Source organism: Trachinotus anak, unplaced genomic scaffold (assembly GCF_046630095.1).
Source record: "Trachinotus anak isolate AG129_WGS33_773 ecotype Australia unplaced genomic scaffold, CSIRO_AGI_Tana_v1 ptg000002l, whole genome shotgun sequence".
Taxonomy (NCBI): Eukaryota; Metazoa; Chordata; class Actinopteri; order Carangiformes; family Carangidae; genus Trachinotus; species Trachinotus anak.
In genome coordinates, this window is record NW_027273853.1 from 4170246 (window position 1) to 4192604 (window position 22359).

The following is a 22359-nucleotide window of genomic DNA, read 5'->3' on the forward strand; positions in this document are numbered from 1 at the left end:
AATTTAAACTCATGGGCATAGACAAGTAAAAAAGTTATGCAAAAAAAATTCTTGACTGTTCTGCAGTCTTTATTTTACATATGAAAACTATGAGAAATGACAAACATAAAAAAATCTAGTTAGTCCTCAAAAGGGGTGTGTGATACAGACTTCACCTCAATGCTCTCAGAAAAATAGCTTGGTTCCACTTGCACCTGCCTCTGAATAGTTGCCTGACCTCCTAGTCATGTTTGTCAAAATCATGCAAACCTGACTGAAGCCTGAAATTACCAGGCAGTTGCAATTTTGCAATAACTTTATATCCTGCTTCCATATGTGTCCATTTTAAATCAGGTCTGTCCAAATCCACAAGTACACTTCCATTCAAAAGCAAATAAACCTCTATTCCAATAAAATGAGACACACAGTAACAAATTTCATAGATTCGGCTTGAAATAAAGGTTTTATCACGCTACTTGAAGTAGACCACTCCAAATTCTTGCACCAAGGTCAACATAAAACGGTAAGAACCCAATTTTTCAAATCTAAGTCAGTAAGATTTATAAGGAAATGCAGGAAAAAAATGTATATGCAGTGTAACCTATGCCCCTTTTATCCCTGAGGACATATCCAGGCACAGTTTGTGCTGGCGTAGTCATTCACTCAACTGGGCTTGTGCCAACCTCTGTCTTCACTGCGTCCACTAGAAAACTGAGCTCATTGCACAGAGTCTCATGGCGGTAGGCCATACGGATTTGTGCTACATTTGTCCGCCGAATGTCGTTGCCCTCTGGTCCGTCCTGTAGGTAGTTGGAACCAATGAAGTGTTTCTTCTCCTGTGGGTGAAAAGGTAAAAAAACATGTTTGCAGAATATGGCAGGCTCTTTTTTTTACAGAGCAAGTTGTGCCTCAGTGAACTCAACATCAGACAATGTCGATAGCAACAATTGTATGGTTGAATTGTTGACCTTTCTCTTAGCGGACAAGTTTTTCAAAGACTTGGTTAGCTTACAGACTGTCTGAATGATTTTTCTCTATATTAGGACACATACAGTAGCAGTGTGAGCTGTGGCATGAGGTTTTATTTTGGACCATAAAATAAAAGACATTCCAGGGAATGGAGACAGGTTTTATGGACCTTTGGTTAACCAAAGTACGTAGAAAAGTGCATGCCATTATAATGCCAGTGGGGATAATGTAATGTTCTCTGTGTTGTAACAGAAGTAATTTACTCATCAAGGAAAGGTTTTGTACAGCCTGTAGGTTTTTTGCAGTGATGTAAAGGAGAGCCTAACCAATAAATCTTAATGGTCCAATATACTGGCCGATATGAGCCTATCACTTAAATATCAGTATTGACGAGAAGAAACTGTAGTAATGACAAATGTCTTTGAGGCCGTTGAGAAAGTGTCAAAAAAGTTCAACTGAAAAATGCCATCACGTATGTATGTAATGTTCATGTAAGAAAAAATGAACTTGGCTGATAAACCATTATCTTTTTTTTTCTTAATTGTCAAATATGTATTGGTGTAGGCATTAACCACTCACCCACTCACTTACTCACTCAGGGACATAAAGCTTTGTTTCCAGACAGCCAATAAAAAGTCAAGTTCTTCAACTGTCAAAGATTTGAATAATGAATCATCTGTCAAACCCCTGATTTGACTCTTATGTTGTCAGTTGAAACATTGGAATTTTTTTTTTTTTTGGCAGTGTACAAAGATTTGTGTGATAGGAAAATTTCCTATAACTTTCACAACACCTGTGCAGTCGTCTTTTCATCCTAAAACCTAGTTATGCAACTGATGGGGCAAAAAAGTCGGACCATACCTGGTGTGAGAGGCCGCTCTGCAGCACACTGTTCCTGGCTATCTCACACAAATCACAGGTGCTCAGCTTCCACAACTGGCCTGCGATGGCATACTCCTCCATCAAAGCCTCCTAAAAAAGGGTCAAAAGTAAAATCTGTGACAAGGTGCTACCAAGAAATTTTTGTGATAATTTTAGGATTTCAGGTATCCAATGTGTTTGACTGAAAGGGTGGATGTTTTTAGCTAATGTGTATTAGCATGATTTTGGTTTGTATCCATTTTATCAGTATACGTTCAGTTCTACTTCCTGTTAGTCCTGCACTGCAAATTGTGCATAATACTAATATTGATATTTTTCATTACCTAATGACATCAAAGCAAATTCTTATATCTGCCGTAATGATTTAAGTGATTCTAGATATGATGAAAATAAATGATCTGACTCAGTCTCGTTCTGTGGTTCAGACCTTGGTGTAGTGGAACTGCATGGGGTCATCAGTCGACAGCGACACACACAGGCCTTTTTGTAGAAACTCTCGCAGAGGGTTCTTGGAGTACTGCAGGAACAGGCTGTTGTTGCTCAGTGGCGACATGGCGATTGGGACCTGGGCCAGGTAGTACAGGTACTGCAGCACTGGACTCTGGGAGGGGGAAGAAGTAAACACCACAGTAATATGAGTAATGATATAAATTAATTTGAGGGGTTACTGGGGAAAGTGAACTGTCTGAGGTTAAAGGGATAATCTGCAAATTTTTAATTGGTACAGTATGATAACGATGATTCAGCCTATGTCCAGTTCATGAAAGCTCTTACAGTTACTCGTCCAGCACAAGTGATAGATTATAGGGTTTCTGTTAGCAGCAACAGAAAATTGTTTTGAATAAACCGCAGAACTGTGTGGCAGATACAGAGTTAACCACCATGGCTGGACATGGAAAGTGCCAGCTACAGAAATTCCGATCAAGAGATAGAGGGGGGTTATCAGATCTGCTTTTGTTGTAACATGTCAAAGCACTGCTTGCTTCTCAGGTTAAGTGTCATTTAGAAACAAAACAAGTAAAATCTGGGAGGGTGAGCACAATAGGGTCAGTAATTGTATCCTGTATTGGCTTAAGACATCAGCATGTACTGACTTGTGTCTGAAACCCTAGTATGAATTGAGGACTGCACCTTCTTGAGGTTGAGTCCATGGGAGATGTTGTCAGCTGTGAGGAAGGCGGAGACCAGGTGGGTGATGGAGCCAGCCTCACCACAGTGGGGACGAAACTGGAAGGTGTTCAGTCCTCGCTCTCTGGGGGGGGGACAAATATGTAACAATTTCATGAGGCTAATTTCTTTTAAGCTATTCCAGTTTTCAAAGAGTCAGCAGAAGAAACTGCACATTAACAGAGAAGACCAGTAGGTCTAACATACATGGTGCTTCCACCTCTAGAGAGCATTTGTTCAACATTAAACATGAATCATTTTGTGGTGGCTGGGAGTAATACACTGATGCTGTATCTGCACTGCTGGAAATAAAAGCAGCATGGGCAGACATAATGGCATATTTAAAAAAAAATGTATTTCCATTGACCTTTATGGCATCATCTTTTTATCAATATGCCATTTTTTCACCTTAGCCAAAAACCTTTCAACAATACATAGCAGTTTATTTCTATTCAGGTTTTATTATAGCTGCAAAAGACATGCAGATCATCCTTAGAATGTTTTTTTTTTCTGGAGGAATCAGCTTGAACAGGTTTGTCAGGCCTGTGATGTACTTGCAGCCGGTCCAGGTCACCTATCACCCATTCCTCACCCTTGTGTGCTCACATAGGATGGATGGGATTCTGACCTCTAAAATCATTTACATTACCATGAAGACTTTTTTGTACCTGTGGTGTTAAATGGATTGGCATTTAATGTCATAAAATCACCCTGGAATCTTGTGCACAGTTGTTGCATACACAGACATGCAGGACTTACTTGCGCAGGTTGTTTAGCACCATGATGTTAGCATACATGTAGAACAGGTAGTAAGTGTAGGGAGGGTTGTCATCTGTGGTCCACGCCTCAGGCTTTGGGCTTTTGTAAGAGAACATGTGATCACTGTGTTTGGACTCATCATCCACACTGTCAAATCCAGTCACCTGCAGAACAACAAAGAGTATCGGCACATTTGCAAAACAAATATTACACAACCATGCATGTTACTTCATCATTGCACCAAGTTGTAGTTTAACTTTGTCTTTTACTGTTCGTCCACTCTGCCTGTTCAAGTTTACACTTAAAAAGCTTCCTGTTTGTTACAGATTTCACCCACCATTAAAGTACTTACGTATTTTAAGAATACATGTATTGCTTTGTGCTTCTGTGGATTGACTGTCGCCTCAAAGAGGGGGAGGAAAATGTTTTCCAGCATCTTGGCATAGTGTGGTACTAATTTCTTTGACCTGAAAATGTCACTGCAAGACAAGAAGAATCAAATCAACTCATCTTTCCATACAAACATTATAGTATTTGTTTGCTTATTGACAACAGCTTAGTGAGTAATGTTATCTCATCGCGGGTTATTTGAAACCATAGGTTTTTTCTGAGTTTACAAGTTTACAGCCAAAGTTTTGGCAGCACTGACGTTAGAGTTTATCTACTCAAGATTTTGAGACTACTAACTCTGACTACAAAAAAATGGAAAACTGGACACTTAACATAATATACACTTGAGTCAGTGCTATATTTGTATGTGCCTAACCGTCATGGCTATAATCATTTTGTAACAGTTGGTACCATGTTCCTTTTTTTCAAATGTCTTTATTACAACAGCCCTCCTACTTTTAAACCGACCCAGTCTCTTGTGTTCATAGGACCGTGTTTGTCTTATTGTGAGGAATGGGCCTACTGTCTCACTGGGCACTTACTAGATCCTGGGAACTTGGATCATCCATCTCATGTTGGGTGAGTGGACCTTGTGCTGGATGAACCAGGTTGCTAGGCTCTCCCACTCACTGGGAGAGCGGCCGTAAATCGACAGCCGGGGCTCAGCATGCTGGTATTTACTTTCCTCTAGTTCCTTAGCTACTTCCTGAAACACACCAAACCACAGGAAGTTTGTGATGTTTCTTGATAAAGCAGAAGTGAACGTTGGTAATCACTCGCTGAACAGACAATATAAGTCTGTCATATTTGTACCAACAAAGCAAGTCTATTTTTTACTCCAGAGAAACAGTATGGACATGAAAGGAGGAGAAGAGAAGAGAGATTCTACTTAAAATAGATTCTACTTCTATATACATAAAAGGAAAAAAGCTAAATAGAAGTTAAAGGCCCTGTTGCTGTTTCGATATCTGTCATTGCTGTTATAATGAATTGAATTGAATTGAACTGAATTTTTTTTTTTTTTTGTGTTCATTATTTCCTTTTTAAAGTTGAGTTGGTACAGCCAACCAACTAATGCACCTCAATGGAGTTTGGCTGCATTTTGTATTTAATAACTTAAAAATAAGCTTTGCAAGAAAATAGTGAAGTATTTTATTAAAACCTCATACGCCATTGCCTAGAGACCAACTCCAGCACTAGCAAACAAGCTGGCGAATACAGCGAATACACACTGCATCACTTGCAGCCAACTCTGGTTGGACAAGACAACAGTCTGTTTAATTTCAAACCCCCTGTTCCTGCACAGAGTTGTGGATAAGGATGGCTTTTTAGCGACAGTCAGTACCGAATCTAGAGTTTGTTGAGTTCACATAATTCCATCTTTGCTCTGTCCAATTTTAATATGACCAGAAAATCTAATGAGACACTGGTGTGCGAAAGCCTTCAAGTGATATTAACTCATACTGCACCTTGATGAGACGTGCAAAGTATTCTCCTTTGATGTAGTTGTCTGATTTCAAGTAAATCTCTCGCAGTTCACTGGCTCCCACGGGGTTGTATTTGGAGTTGAACTTGTCAAACCGGTGAAATGTTTGTCTTCCCTAGGAGAGTGATTCGTGAGAGAGGATGAATCTTATGTACTGATGATCACATTCTCATTCCAGCAAAGTGATTGTTTGTTTTCATATTAGACACTGAAAGGACCTTGCATGGAACATAGAAAATGATTGTGTAACACCATATGAAATGCATGAGCATCCATAATTGCATCCTTGTGTCAAAAAGCACGTTAGTGAAATATGCTGTAAATTGAAAACAGCAAATTAATTGTTGGCAGGCCCATAGTCATTATGTCTGATATCTTTGCTTCAAGGACCTTGTCTTTTTAAGTAAATTGATACAAGGTAGACCTGATGAAGGCTCCAGCATTATGAAAGGAATGATGCAACTTGGGCTCAAATTTGTTCTTACAGCATGCACGTCCAGTGAGTCCACAGTGAGGTCGTAGGGGTCCATGTGGAGGTTGTTGAAGACTTCCTTGAGTGTGATCTTCTGACAGCCTCTCTCCAAAACCACACGATCTGCCTCTGTCTGGTACGTGGTCTTTATAAATTTGAGCAGATGCTTCTGGTTCATGCAAGCAGCAGCGTGTATGTGTGTATCCACCTGTGTTTGACATGAAACAAACTGATTTTATTGGACAAGTTACAGTAGAGCCATAAACTTAGTTTATTTAGACTGAGGTTGGAAATAACATCTGAAGTAGTGAAACAGCCCTTCAGCTGTGTCAGCCAGAAGGATTGGAAATGAAGTTTTAAACCAGATTTTCTTGTTAAAGTGGAAATCATTTAATTTTGTAGACTCCTGCTGCAAGCTGTGATATGCTTAGGTCCTCCTCTAACTTATTTGTATGAGATTCTATGTACAAAGTGTGTAATGACCGTCCCTGCATGTGTGTGTGTGCACGCTTGCTGTGGGCACTCCTGCGCCATGTGATATTGTCACCTTTGTGGCTCCTGTTCCTGTGTTCTTCTCACGTTTTTGGACTTTTGCAGTGCACAATAATCGTCGCTGCTCTCTCATAGCTGCAGGTGTGTTATGTGAGTGGAGTGTAATGCTTTGACCTCATTCAGACTTGGAGCAGGAGAGGGCCACGGTGGATTTTATGTTATTATCTGTAAATCAGTAAATAGCAACGTTGTCTGTTGCATTACTATGTGTTCATGTAATACATATATAAATATCAGTTGGATGGTAATCTGCATGAGAACTAAAGAAAAGAGAAAATATAAGGTTATAATAATCATCCAGTCATAGTGATCAGTTTGACTCGTAAAGTCTGTATTCAATATTTGTATACTGAGCTAGATGGAAAAATACCAACCAACCTTTCTGACATTGTAGAAGTCTCTGTGTGGAACGCTTTTCAACTCTTTCAGTTCTGCCATTTCATTCAGCATTTCATGAAGGTAGAATTTAGAGGCCAAGAAGTTCAACCGTCTGTGACAGTAGGTTTTCCTGAGGTAACACAACAGAACACCAGCCGAACATGTCTTATTGCTAAAATTGAGGTTATGGAATTTTTAGAAACTACTTTTCAGGACTGCCCTACTGGCCTATCCTCTGCTCTAGACATACTGTCCTTACAGATCAGAGAAAACGATTCACTCTATGTGATAACAACCAGTTAAAAACTGTAAAATGTCAATTTGATATATTGCGGAGAAGAATATTCAAGACATTTGAGTGCTCACGTTGGGCCATCAGCAATCATAGCGAGGACATGGCTCAGGTCTATGGCAAAGGTCTCAAGGTCAGGATAAGGGAGGCTGTGGGGCTTCTCCTGTTTCAGGGCTTCTGCATTGTCGTAAACATGAACTATGCCATCCTTCATTCGCAGCTCATAGTTGAGGTCTTCAGGTATACCCTCCATGGAGTAGGGGTCCTCCCCTTCATGAGGGAAAGGCCAGATGTCTACAGACGTTGGGAGGAAATAAACAAAACAGCTAATTAGGAATAATCACAGTCATTTAAACTAAAAAGAATGTTTAACAACATGACTGAGTTGCAGCATCATGAGAAATATTCTAGGACTCCATTACATCATCATCATTCACCTCCATTTTCAACTCAGTCTTTATGTGATGTTAACCTTGGAGTCAGAGTGCCATCCACACATCCCCCAACCTTTCTTCATCATCATTAGTTTTTCATTAGTTTTGTGACATTTGAATATTTCCATATAACCAAGATGTGTGTGATGAAACTTGTGGAATCATCTGTGACAGCCCAAGGAAGAACAGCAATGAAAAATTCACATTTCAAGACAGATTTTTTTTTTTAATAATCTGAAACCAGTTTGAGATGATTCAACTAATCAAGGAGCACTTATGTCTGTCGTTTGGTGTAAAGAACCAAAGTGGTGTCGTTCTTGAAAGGACACCTAATCTGTGAGACACTTTTTTTTGTTTTTTAATTTTGTTTACATTTTTGCCACTGCATGAACATTACCTTGTTCTTTCACTGCACTTCACCTGCCAGTCTATCTATCATCTTGAAATTGTATGGCTAAAATACGAGTTTCTGTAGGCTATGTTAATTTGGTTGTTGAAATGGTAATTAAGGGTAATTTTTTTAATACTGTTTCTTCTAACTGGTTTTAGATCACAATATAACTTAGTACACTCTCTTTATTGTTTGTTCTTTCTGATTGTTTGCAAGAAATGTTGAATTATCTAAACGCAGTTGTCCAGTAAATGTGTTGGTCAGTTTACCACTAAGTATAAGTCATATTAATACTTCCAAGATGACCCATTTCCTTTCTCTGTCCCTTGTTGTTTGCTGGGTTGTATTCAGCAGAAGCCTCTGGAAGCTTGTCCCTATCTGTAGTCAGGAATGGTCCAACTGACCTTGGCTCACACGCTCATCACTCTAACACTGATACACATTAGGAGTGCTATTAAAAATAGTCGTGTAGAACAGTTGATAGACATTTAGCTTCATCATGACCATGTGATGCACAAATGGAGCAGAGTTTGTGCCCAAACTTTGATATGAAATTAATTTTGCAGTAGGTGTTTAATTTGTTATAGTTGAGCATTTTTCTTCCTAATATGGACCCTGTTGCATTGACTGTATTGTGGAAATTAGCAGGAACTTTATCAGTCTTTCACTGTGTTATGCCCCACAGTCAGTGCTTGTTTTTTGCTCTCAGTCTGAATTGTTTTCTTAACCTTGGAGTCAGAGTGCCATCCACACATCCCCCAATCTTTCTGCATCATTATGTTTCAGTTCCTTTAATAAAAATGTTGGTCAGTTGGCTGGAGAATCAGCTACAGATCTACTATGAAAGTACATAGCCCCTGTTTGGGCATGTATGAGTTAATAGTATACAAAGAAACAGCAGTGTAATATGTACGTTGCAGGAGGATTAACCTGTAGAGTTTGCTCCTACCTGGCAAGATCTCATCTTCCTCCCGCCACTTCTCATTGTCGGCATTGCGGAGGAATTTGGCAGTGGTCCTGGGGAAGCGGTGGTAGGCCAGCCTGGAGTACTTCTCTCTGATGAACAGTGCCTTAAGGAGACTCTTGGCTGCCTGCTCATAATCCTCAACTGTGATCTGGAAATATCAAAAAACTCCTTCACATCATGGAAACTTTCACCCCTTTTAAAAATCTTTATATTCAAGTGGTTAAATGTATTCTTTGACCTACTCTTCTGTCCTTTCTTAAATGTCCTTTTAGAATTAATCTAAATATTGCTCATCCATTTTGGTTTCTGTGCCTCTGACATCTGGTTGTTGGGTGTTAGTTATTTGTGTACATTTATTTTAATAGCGGTGCCCATTTTGATTGAAATATGTGAAGCAACCATCACATTTTCATATAACATATAGTTGTGCATCACTGTTGTGGAGTGTTAATCCTGTTTACCCCTGCACAGTAATCTCCGCTGATGGTAACTCTCTGAAACTCTGGGAAGCTCTCAGGGAAATGAGGCTCAGGTGTGGTTGGGGAGAGAATTGGAGAAACTGCAGACAGGGTCCAGTCAACACTGATGGGTATTTGTAAAGATACTGACTGTGAACGCTTCAACATGAAACTCTTCTTCCTAGTGACACATAAGAAAGAAGAAGTGTTATTCTCTTCACGGACTAAAAGCTCACATCTGTTAGGTCCACTGCAAATAATTCAGAGTATTCTGTCATTTGGAGATTTGTTGCAAAGGCTGTGCAGAGAGAGATCTGATGATTTGATCAAACATATTTCCATTTCCTACTTCTTAGCAGACTCTTGAGACTGCTGCTCAGCCAGCTCCTTCTGCAGAGCCCTCTCCCTGTCCTCATGCAGGCCGATGGGACAGTCCTCTGGCACCGTGAACAGGGCCATGGCATCCTTGGTGTCTTCCTCCTTCAGTGCCGAGGCGTAAACCTTCTCTGCCATGAGACGTACCTTCTCGTCCACCTCACTCATAGACATTCTTGGGAAAAGCCGAGGCATTTCTGAGAGAGTTGAGAAAGATGTTAGTTTTAGTGAGTTGTTTTGTTATTTTTCTTGCCAAGTAAGTCCTGGTTTAAAAAGATATCCGGATGGAAAGTGTATATTATAATTCATAATTTGCAATGATAAGGACTGGCTCTGGGCACAAAGCTTTATATTGCGTAGGCCCACAGTGAAGGCTGGGTTATGCCAAATGACATGTTTTTTTTCTTGCAGTTCAAATGTCAATTCTCCTGTCGGTCTACATAGTTTAATATGATGATCAACTGCTTATATGGATCAAAAAACTTGGGCCTGAATCATTCTATACTAATGCTGTTTATATAATTTGCTTGTAGTGATCAAGTAGCCTGCTTACAGTGTTAATTTCCAGTCTTTTTATACATATCAATATTAACTTATACAGGGGCAGTCCTAATTGCACTGGATGTAGCTAAAAGCTAATTTCCATTTATAGTTCCTGGGCGCAGGCCACCAGTGACATACAGGTTGATGTTCCAGTGTAGTGTTGTGGAATAATGGTGATTATTGGGTATCAGTTCCTCACAGCGGTCATGAGCAGACTGAACCGTCATAGCTTTATATAGTGATTGTGTACTGGTTAACAAGGATAACAGTTCCAATGTGATAACATGGTTTTAAAATCCGAGCAACTTGCTAACACGTTATATTTCATCTCATAAATGTGATGAAATATGGTAGCACTTGAAGAAGAAATAACATTATTGTAGGGGTGGCAGTAAATACAAATAGCAGGAAGATAAATATGAGACCTACAAATATCAGATTGAGGTCAGGGTGGTGGGATATAAGGGATGAGCTTGGCATGTTTTTTCAAAGCGTCATCTGAACTCACATCAGTAAACATGTCTTAAGTTGCTGACTTGTGTTTCAGTGCTGGCTACGTTTCCTGCCAATGTGTCAGGCAAGTTACAGTAAACACTGTTAATAACTGTCCTGGGTGTCCTGGCCAGTGTGACCTCTCAACCCCGGGGGGGGGGGTCTCCCTCTCTGGGATCACACAGCACTGGGAATGGTATGCAATGCAGAGAAAATATGACAAAGTCTTGTTTCCACAGTCTTGTTAGTCTGTAGCTGCATGCCTGTGTTTGTCTGTTTCATGTGAAACAAAGTGCAATCATGGTTAAGTCAATCTAGTTGCTTTGAAGTATGACATTATCACGAAATTTAGGTGCTATGTATGGATGAGTTTTTAATTTATCTGCACCAATGACATTTTGCAAGGCATGTTTTTTAGACGCTTGGTTGACAGTTGATGTTTTATTGGGTTTCATTGTTGCTGCATTTCGCCAAGGTAATGTTCTAAGTTGGTTAAATTACTTTTCTAGAACCTAATTCCTGAGTTGGCATTTTTGCAAAAACTACACCGGAACAACATAAAGTACAAATGTATGGACAGGAAATTGACTTAACATTCCAGAGAAATCTGCAGAGACGTATCCTGATAGTTCACAGGATCTGATTTGTTTAGCTTTTACTCTTAATGGAAAGTGATTTTGTTGTAAGAACTGTAGTTATTAGTGTACCATGATTTTGGTTCTCAAGACTTTTTGGTGGGAACACAGTCATGTTTATTTGTATCGACCTGATTCTCTTACATACCCATGGCATGAACTCTTGTCCTATTTTTAAACTTCAGACCCTGTGAATTCCTCTGTTGATCAGACCAGATGAAGGACAGCAGAGTTGTTTTTTAAATAACTTTGCCAGCCTGCTTGCTTAATCTCCTTGGTGTGAAACTACTGTTGCTATCCAACATCCCATCAGTAGTGGAGAAGTTTGGCTATTCTGACCACCATGTCATCACTGTTACTAATAATATTAATGTTGCAGTCAATGTAGGCCAAGTCCAGCATCAATCCCTGTGGAGGTATTTGAATCAACAAGCAGAAGACAGAATTTGCAGCACCACCATATCAGATAGCAAACCTCTCTGCTGCAGACTCGCCATCCTAAGTGGTTTACATGCAACTCTATCCATCTGAAAACTTTGAGTGATCTTGGCGCCTTCACAGATGACACCATTAACATTTGCCCTCACATTGGTACAATATGCTGCCTGTTCTTTGGCTAGCACGTTTCGGAAGCTGTCGTTCCTGACGAGCCTTTCAGCACGTGTACACTCCCTACTGAAACAGCTGAGCAGTCTCCAGAATGACCTTGACCTAGAGTGCCCCAGCTATAGAAACCTGACCTACATTAGGAAGTCAGCGAATGTTGAGAAATTATATTAACATATGTAATCAAATTTCAATGAATATGCTGATCTAATCTGACCTTTTATGTAGCCAAATGTATCACAAAAAAGTTTCAGTAATTCACAATACTCCCCTTTAATAATACTTGTCCTCCTCTGTTTCAGCTGTCATTTGTGGCTAAAAGCTGCTGTACTTATCTTTAGAATCAGAAAGTGAGTCGTCCATCAAATCTCTCCACCTTAGTGGCTCAGACCATAAACACTGAATGAACCGACTGTTAATAGTCATCACACTGAATCTCAGTGTCACTATACAGTTTTATAATCAGTAGAGGAAACTCTCTCTGTCTCTTACCTTCTGTAGTGATTTGGGCCATGTTTGACTCTCAGTCTCTGCCTGTTGAATCAAGTATTTCAGCTTTCATGTGTCTGCTTCTGTCTCTTCTAGGCTCTCTAGTTGTTAGCTTTGGCTCCACTATTTTCATATGTCTGCCACTTGATGTCGAGTCTTACAGGACACTTTGAAGTGTTGCTGGAACCTCTTGACGCTGTCAAGACTGTCCGCGGTTCTGGTGTCTCTCTTGTATCTGCGATGCGTCTCTGCTGTGTTTTCACTCTGACTGCCTCAGTCAGGCTTTGCCCTGCTGTTTATGTGGTCTGGAGCCTGTATGTATAATGCAGCTGCTAGTTGTTGCCGTCTTGAGTGTCCCTCTCTATCTCTATTTTAGGGTGTTGAGAGCGTCATGGCAACAGGGGCTGCTAATCCAAGCTGGTATGTCACAACTGCCTGCTAACATGTGAGTGGCTGTCTGTAAAATGGGGCAATAAGAAGACTGAAATAGGGTGGGATGATTTGAAAAATTCTTAATTTTCCAGAGGTGTCAGAATTAGGTATGGCTTTAGCTGCTGACTGTGCATTTAAAAAATCTTAAATAACCATTTATTAATTATAAACAGTTTTTAATGCAAAGGTGACAATAAGTAATCTAAACTGATTTCTTTAATGAAAAAAGCTACTACTGTCAGGAGTGTATACGGTGGATTAGTGTAGAAACTCTCACCTTGCTTTACTGTTTCATTGTTCTCATTAAGAAGCTAAAACCTGATACAGTTGTTGGCTCGAGTGTACAGCTCTTGCATGTACATACAGTTGGCTGCAGACTAAAGTACATATAATTCTGATTTCCACTGGAACATTTTGCTTTTACAATTATGATTTAAAAACTGTACAAAGTCAATGTAACTCTCAACAACATGTTGCCAGCAGATGACAATGAAAAAAAATCCTCTCAGTATTTAGCACTATTACAAGCCAGTGGAACAAGACTGTTACTGTTATACAGTTTAATCCTTGTCCAGCACTATTCATAGCACTGGCTTTGTGTCACTTTGATTTACCAGTGCTGTCAACAGATATGAGGGGAACTGTGGCATACATTCAAGTTTTAATGGGTGGAAGTGAGAGTTGTGCATGTTTTACTTTATTGACATCATTGATAGTTTGTTGTTCTGTACAAATGTGAATATGTGTCTGTGTATACTATGTTCATCCTACATTGGAGTGTTGTCACTCACCTTTCCCAAAGCATGGTGTAGACTGCTGCTTACAAAGGGGTGTGTCCCTTCTCCTCATTTTGATCTTTTTTGACCTAGGAGAAACAAAGCTTTAATTAGAAGTGGACTAATCCACACGTCAGTGGTGAAGTCTCATTTTAGACGATGAGCTTGGTGATCAACCTTTGTTCAGAGCGATGGCTGAGAGCTATATTCCCTTGCCAATTCAAGACAATGTTTGGCTTGTTTTCCCGTTACTGTATTCAATTATTATTACCAGTAGCTTTAAAATAATATTTAAAATAAGTTAAGCTTGGCAGGTTCTGAAGATTCAGATTGAGAAAAAATGAAAACAAAAAGCTGGAGCAGGGTGCAGCCAGTAACAAAGTAACGGATTTATTTCGTGCAGGTGGAAAGTGCAAGTGAGATTTGTTTGGTGTTGCAGCAGTGCTAAGTTGCCAAAATGCTTCGGCCACAACTCTGAGGCTTTACAAAGCACTTGCCCATGCAACATGTGTTTTTGATGATAGACCTGCTGGAGGGTCAGTGGAGTTAAAGAGATTAAAGTACAGTTCATGTCTCCTCACGACAGGCATCACGTACACCCGTACACCCATGTGCGCGCACACACACACTCACACACTGCTTTCAGTAAGTCAAAATCAGCAGCAGAAGTAGATATTCTGAACTGCATTGATTACTCACAGATTCGGAGGACAGGTGTCCATTTTATCCAGTTACTGATCCATGATATGTATCTTTGTATTCAGCTTGAATGTTTTGATTAATATTGGAAGGTGAGACTTTTAGATAGTAAGAGAAATCAATGTTTTTTTGCAATATCTTGTGCTAATGCAAGGGTTAATGTCTCTAAAACTGACAGAATACAGTTGATAATAATAAAAATGTCATTTCACTTGAATCAAGAGAAAAGAGAAATTATCTCATCATTGGCCAAATACATTCACATGTATTCATACGATTTTATTTTAAGACATGCTGTGGACATATAACTGCAAACAGTGCACATCCTGTCCCTGTGATAAAATGTAAATGTTTTTATTCTTCTAGCCTGTAAAAGAACAAACAGTACATTGAGTTAGTTTAGAACTGATTTGGTATCATCAAGAAACTTGAGTGTTTGGCCCACTCACACCATCCACCTTTACAGTCTCAAAGACTTTGAAGCTCATTCCCAAAAAGACCTAAAGGACTCAGGGCTGTCCCTTTGTCATGTTTTTCTATTTATCTTTTTATTTATTTTTAATCTTTTCTATACATTGATCTTGCTGCAGTTTTTGCGTTCAGGAAACCACAATTATAGACCCAACAACCTGTACACATATAGTGTATCAGGTATGCTTTTTTATATCAAAGTACGCTGGTACGATTTGTCACTGTAAACTACGCAAAAAACAGGTGAGGCCTGTGAGTTCAATTGGACAAAATAAGTATTCAAGTCTAACAGCACTGGGCAGCAGCATCTAGTCTGATGAGTAAGAGATGAAATATTCGATCAGTCATACTCTGCAATATTTCAACACTCTGCAGTTCAACAGGAACAGGTTTTACAGCTCCTCAGTCCGCTGGGCTGGCCCCTCAGACGAGGGCAGTGCTTTAACCTCTCTGCAAAGGTAAATGGGCTACGGTGGATGTGGAGAGTTGACATTGTGAATTGAGTTAATGCAGACCTGCAAAGATATTTAACTATGATAACACTAGCCTAACATTATGTACTTGCAAGCTAGCTACCTACCAGGCATTTAAACTGGCAAAATAACGTGAATTTATATTGTCTGTCTGTCACAGATTTTTAAAAGTGACTTATGTGTGCACGCCATGCACACATAAGTCAAGTAAATGTGAAGATAGATGAGGAGGACACTGATAGGGAACATCACAACATATGTCACAAAATAAGATATAAATTTTTATTAGATTTAATGAACTTCACCTGTGTTAATTAGTTTGTATAACCAGTAGTTTTTGAGCGGGTGTACTGAAACTTGAAAACTGAGGCTTTCAATGTATATTATAATCATAATAGTCCAGTGCAATGTAAATTATATTTTAGAAAAACATGGTCAAAGTTACAAAACTTGAGATGAACGTATGTAAAAATGCTCCACGCAAGTCAAAAAACAGGGTTTTAGCCTCCCCTCAACTGACGTCACATTGTTCACAACTGCCCTCAAACAGCTGACTGTTCCTAAATGTGAATTTTTCCTTTCATTAGAGAATATATGACTGCATTGTTTTCTTCATAGCTGATTATTGAATAAATTGACAATATGTTGGTGAATAGGGAAGTGACCATGTGGAAAGCGAAGTAATGTGGAATCATGTGAACTAGGGATTACACTATTATGGTCCTTAAAATATTTTCAGAAGGTTGACAGATATGCAATTACCCCATTGTTTTAAGATGGTAATGTTAAAAAAAAGTTTGAACTAGTTTAAATAATTTGAAGAGCTAACCTGGAAAGAGCAAGGTTACTGGTGCATAGCAGGAAGCACTGGTCCTTTATTCTGCAAAGCCATGATTATTTTGATTTGTTAGGCCACTATTGTAGAAAGTAAGTAATATGCATGCACTATGATAATGCATGCTAACTCAGTGAATATCAATCCAGTTTTTGGGGCTTAGGGTGAACATCAAGACTCTGGTCACTCTTGATTAAGTATTGTGTATAAGTATATGATTTAACTAAGACTGGTGAGACTATGAGAAGTAGCACAGAGTAACTGAGGCTGTCGGTTGGTTAAGAGAGTTTCACAGTAAACGCTTTGTTGGTTTTGGAATTTCCTGTTTTTTTTCTTTTACAGGCTAATGTACACACAGCCAGTCATTGCGCCACTGCACCACTGAGTCATGCTGCTTTTTTGCATGGCTAAAGGCTCTGCACTGATAGTGTTCAGTGTCAGTGCACATCAATGTGAACAGGTTTTTGTGTACTTAGATATTCAAATTTCCCTGAAGTGTATGTAAACATTTCAGAGCAACAGTGGCAGCTGAGGCAGTCTGAGGTTTTAGTAGTGGGCTATAGCTTAAGAGATCAGGATGTCTTAGTCTTGGAATTAGACATTTGTCACCACAGCATGCCACAGACATGTTTTGTAAATACGAATGTACTTGAAGATGCCGGCAACACAAACTGGAATACTCTGACCAGTTCTTGTGATGACTTCTCCAGCCATTAGGGTAATACAAACACTCTCTGGTCACTCTTGATGTGTACAAGTATGCTTTTCTTAAGAAGACTTGTTGAGGCTTGTTGCATTTTTGGGAAAATTCCTGCACAGCAAGTTCTGGTTTAATAATGGAATGTACTGTGTTTACAAGGTGTGGGACGTGGGACATACATATAAACTATATTATTATCTGAACCGTTCAGTTGAGTGTATGGCTACTTGTCGTCATTATTTTCACAGAGAAAAGTGATTTGGAGTGATAGAATACACAATACAATAAGTTACAATAACAGAATATTTTTTGTTAAACATTATAACAGTAATGTTAAAAAAAGTAATGTAAACTTTGTTTAAAATGCATTTGAGTTTGCCTTGTATTGCAGTTGTAATAATGTTTAATTCAATTTTAATCAGGTTAAAATGACAATGTGCACTACAACTATCAGAGTATAGTTTTTTGGCTCTTTGGAGGACAGTGAAGACAGTCCATAGACAGACGCTGAAACAAACTGTTTGCTGGCACTTCTGGTGCCTGTCCAGGCAGAACTGGAAGGAGCCTACCACAGAGCCGCATCACCAGCGTAGCTGGTAGTGAAAAATGATTGTCGTTAGTGTTTTGTTTATGGAATAGATGAGTATATACATTTGTCCAATTCAAGTTAGGATAGATACTTTAGATTGAGTTAATCTTTTTTCTAAAGTTTTATTTTACCATAACTAAAGTGTTTCCCTAAGCTTAACCAAATTGTTTCAGTTGCCTAAACTTAATTATTATTGTAATTGCGTAAATATGAGCTTAAGCCAACAGTTTGTTATGAACAAATAGAAATTACATGAAAGTTGTTTAATCCTGTTTTTTCTAAGGTAATTTTCACAGTTTATCTAAACAGGAAATAAGACAGACACATTGCCAGTTTTTACCAGTCACAACAGTCTGCCTGGTGTTGTTTTCAGTGTGTGCGTATGTGTGTCTTTGTGTGTCACCACAGCAAAATATGTTCCTGGAGACACCTATTTTAACGGGGCCTAAACTAGTTGGTTGACAAATTTTGTCATCACAAAAGTGTCGCAACTGTGCAAGAAGCAGTCATGAAACTTGTGGTGTGTAGTTGAGGTCAAAATGAAGGCCGAGTTCGAAGATTGACCCACGACTACTGAAATCATTACTCATATAATGATTTAGTTATTACTCAGTATTTATGTGATTATTAATTGTGGGTATTAACTACTGCATACTCATGTAAGAATGTGGTGTTGGGGCGACCTGATAGCAGATGCTCTTGGCAGGCGAGTCGCCGGTTCGACCCCTGACCAGCCTGACTCTGCATGTCATTCCCCCTCTCTCTCTGCCCCTGTCCTGTCACTCTCTACTGTCCTATCAAAAATAATAAAGACATGAAATGCCCAAAAAGAAATCTTAAAAAAAAAAAAAAAGGTGGGATTATCTCCTGGAGTCTCACAACTGCAGTCTCATGGAACTGCTGGCATGGCTGTAGACTCATTGTTGTTGTTGTCTACGTTGTGTTATAGTATATTGTCAGTTTGCTAAAGGCTACTTTCCAACTTTCTCACTACATGTCCACATTGTGAAATGGTTCAACATGAGCAAAAATCTACACTTGCTTGTTATACACTGCCTGGCCAAAAAAAAAGTCGCCACCAAAAAAAAAGGTCACACACTCTAATATTTCGTTGGACCGCCTTTAGCTTTGATTACGGCATGCATTCGCTGTGGCATTGTTTCGATAAGCTTCTGCAATGTCACAAGATTTATTTCCATCCAGTGTTGCATTAATTTCTCACCAAGATCTTGTATTGATGATGGTAGAGTCTGACTGCTGCGCCTTCTCCAGCACATCCCAAAGATTCTCAATGGGGTTAAGGTCTGGACTCTATCGTGGCCAATCCATGTGTGAAAATGATGTCTCATGCTCCCTGAACCACTCTTTCACAATTTGAGCCCGATGAATCCTGGCATTGTCATCTTGGAATATGCCCGTGCCATCAGGGAAGAAAAAATCCATTGATGGAATAACCTGGTCATTCAGTATATTCAGGTAGTCAGCTGACCTCATTCTTTGAGCACATACTGTTGCTGAACCTAGACCTGACCAACTGCAGCAACCCCAGATCACAGCACTGCCCCCACAGGCTTGTACAGTAGGCACTAGGCATGATGGGTGCATCACTTCATCTGCCTCTCTTCTTACCCTGATGCGCCCATCACTCTGGAACAGGGTAAATCTGGACTCATCAAACCACATGACCTTCTTCCATTGCTCCAGAGTCCAATCTTTATGCTCCCTAGCAAATTGAAGCCTTTTTTTCCAGTTAGCCTCACTGATTAGTGGTTTTCTTAAGGCTACACAGCTTTTCAGTCCCAATCCTTTGAGTTCCCTTCGCATTGTGCATGTGGAAATGCTCTTACTTTCACTATTAAACATAGCCCTGAGTTCTGCTGTTGTTTTTCTTCGATTTGATTTCACCAAACGTTTAAGTGATCGCTGATCACGATTAATCGGGATTTTTTTCTGGCCACATTTCTTCCTCGAAGACGATGGGTCCCCACTATTCTTCCAGTTTTTAATAATGCGTCGGACAGTTCTTAACCCAATTTTAGTAGTTTCTGCAATCTCCTTAGATGTTTTCTCTGCTTGATGCATGCCAATGATTTGACCCTTCTCAAACAGACTAACATCTTTTCCACGGCCACAGGATGTGTCTTTCGACATGGTTGTTTAAGAAATGAGAAGCAACTCATTGCACCAGTTGGGGTTAAATAATTTGTTGCCAGCTGAAAGATAATCGCCCATGCAGTAATTATCCAATAGGAGGCTCGTACCTATTTGCTTAGTTAAATCCAGGTGGCGACTTTTTTTTTGGCCAGGCAGTGTATAAGATGATTGAAAAGTGCTCATGAACATAAATTTTAGCCAGCAAGGCAAAAGAAATGAATAACTGGTTGATGCACAAGTCAACTGACTATGGAAACAACTCATTGACTGAATAAGTGAAATTGGTTTCTCAACCAAACTGGAACTAAAATTTCAGGTTGGCTGTTTTTATTTGTTCGGCATTAGTCATTGACTTCAGTGCTGGTTTTTCGTTGTGAAGAATGGACTTAAACACAAATGCAATAGACCAAAGTTATCAGTCTTCCTCATTTAGTGTTTTAGTGTCAGTATGTTAAAGTGAACAGCAATGAATGAATGATTGATTGTGCAAATAGTCTAAGGTCATCTCACCCCTTAACAGTTTCCTAGAACAATCATAGAACTCTACCTTCAGCTCATTTCCTGCTGTATTAACTGAAGCATATTTCCAACACCATGCAGGTGCCATGGCAAAACAGTTTTATTTGTATAAGCCTGTAAGGCCTACAAAGTGCTTTTACAGGACACAACAAAAAGAAGTCCTGATCCAACCCATGTTTTCAAGGATGATGAAGGAAGGGTTTCAAAAACCTCTGTACTGTAGTGTGTTAAGGGAATAAAAACACAAACAAACCTCAGGAGAGGCAATTTGGGGGGAGATCTCACTTCCACTGAGTCTGGCCAGGTATGCAATCACAGCTGTGAGAGGGGAAAAGTTATTACAAAACATGAATACAAAATGTGTAACATTAAGTAGAAAACAAAAAAAGTAATATGGTCTAGTACAAGTGAAGTACTCGTATATTTGCTTGAAAGAAACACAGAGGGTCTGCCATTTTTTAAAATTATTTCAGAGTACAAAAATGTGACCCCTTGGACAAAGCAAATGGCAAATAGTTTCACACCAAGCAGCTACAAGTGGAAACTGGTGAAAAGGGCTTGTGGGAAATAGTGATTTGTTAATGGAATGAATGAGTATACTGTACACATTTTCATTCAATTTAAGGCAGAATAGGTACTTTACATTGAGTTTATCTTGAAGTTTTATTTTACCATAACTAAATTGTTTCATTTTACTGAAAAATTTGTTTCCTTAAGCTTAGCTAATTTTTTTAGTCATCAAACTTAACTGTTGTCATTGCATTTGAGGAAACAGTTTGTCATGAACAAGTGAAAATGACATGAAAGTTGTTTAATCCTATTCTTATTTTTGATTTTCACATAATTTATCTTCACAAGAAATAAGACAAACTAGTTGCCAGTTTTTCTGTTAGACATTGCCTACAGCTGCACTTCACAAATTCCCTACAGGTATGAATGTGTCTAGCGTACCATTGTTAGAAACAAAACGTGTTGGACTGTCACTCAACTACAACTTAAAGTATTCAAACTTTTCTATTCTAATACCTCTAGATGCATTACAATCTGGAAACAAATTCTACAGCAGTGAAAACCTTCCACTAGTTTTCAGAAATGGAGTGTGTCTGTTCTGTAGAGTATCTGATCTGTATTAACCTCTAAGACAAAACACAACTGAAGGTATTACTGTCAACATGTACCACCATGCAAACTAGGGCAAGTGCAATAAAAGCAGCAAGAGTGATTAAAAAGAAAAGATAAGGTGTGACTATAAATAGAGGTGCACAAGAAGATAAGAGTCAAAAATTCAGGCACAAAGCATCATTGTGACAGCAGCGTACTTACTGTTTGCAGGGTGGTGCACAATGTTAACACTCTTGGGACTGTAGCTTCCCTTATTAGGCATCACGGACAGAAGACAAGTCCTGTCAGAGCAGCCCCTTCTAGTGTGCAGACAGTTTACCCTTTCATTGCCAGTCTGAACAAGTGTAAAGAGTGTGAACTTCAAATGCATGAAGTTAGAGCGCTCAAAATGACTTTGAGGAAGTGATAAGCATCAGTGCAGCTCAGCTCAGTAGAGGAAGTGCTGAACGGAGCTTCTGTATCACATTTTGGTATTATATGGTATTAGTAGACCACACCCCTCTTTGTATATGTGCAGTACATTTTTCATGCAAACTCCCACTTTTTAGGACATATGATTGCACAAAAAATGGGCCTAAAGACACTTATTGGATAATACTCCTTTAAAAAAAGAAAAACTTATTAAATTAGGTTTCGTTGTCGCTGAAAACTTCCTGCCAGTGAATGCTGATGAACCTCAGTCATACAAATATGTCTGTGCGCTACCTACAGTATCCTATACAAGCTGGAGCTAAGGTGGTTGTCAGTAGGAGGAAGGCTTACAACACCACCACCTGGACAGTGAAGGAAAATCCGTCCTATGAGGGAAGTCCCTGTCATGGTGCCTGGATAGCTCGATTAGGATTCGATTTTGATTCTATAAGCGCACTCTTG

The 22359-nt window shown here is 39.3% G+C and overlaps 1 protein-coding gene across 2 annotated transcripts; it reads right to left on the reverse strand.

Annotated features, from left to right (window-relative positions):
* Positions 1-48: 48 nt before the first annotated feature.
* ampd3b (adenosine monophosphate deaminase 3b) lies at positions 49-21826 on the reverse strand. 2 transcript variants are annotated; one of them, XM_071491048.1, is made up of 17 exons: positions 21688-21826; positions 20618-20682; positions 13940-14013; positions 9926-10148; positions 9580-9757; positions 9101-9266; positions 7401-7620; positions 7035-7164; positions 6118-6312; positions 5616-5747; positions 4689-4852; positions 4109-4235; positions 3757-3920; positions 2962-3082; positions 2258-2431; positions 1810-1920; positions 429-815 (listed from the first exon to the last, which is right to left on the reverse strand). In XM_071491048.1, the coding sequence occupies exons 3-17, from the start codon at positions 13995-13997 to the stop codon at positions 639-641; spliced, it is 2340 nt and encodes a 779-aa protein (XP_071347149.1). In that variant the 5' UTR covers positions 13998-14013; positions 20618-20682; positions 21688-21826; the 3' UTR covers positions 429-638. The 2 variants fall into 2 exon arrangements, with proteins under 2 accessions (XP_071347157.1, XP_071347149.1); XM_071491056.1 differs by lacking the exons at positions 13940-14013; positions 20618-20682; positions 21688-21826 and adding an exon at positions 12720-12989 and having other exon boundaries at positions 49-815.
* Between the last annotated feature and the right edge of the window lie 533 nt (positions 21827-22359).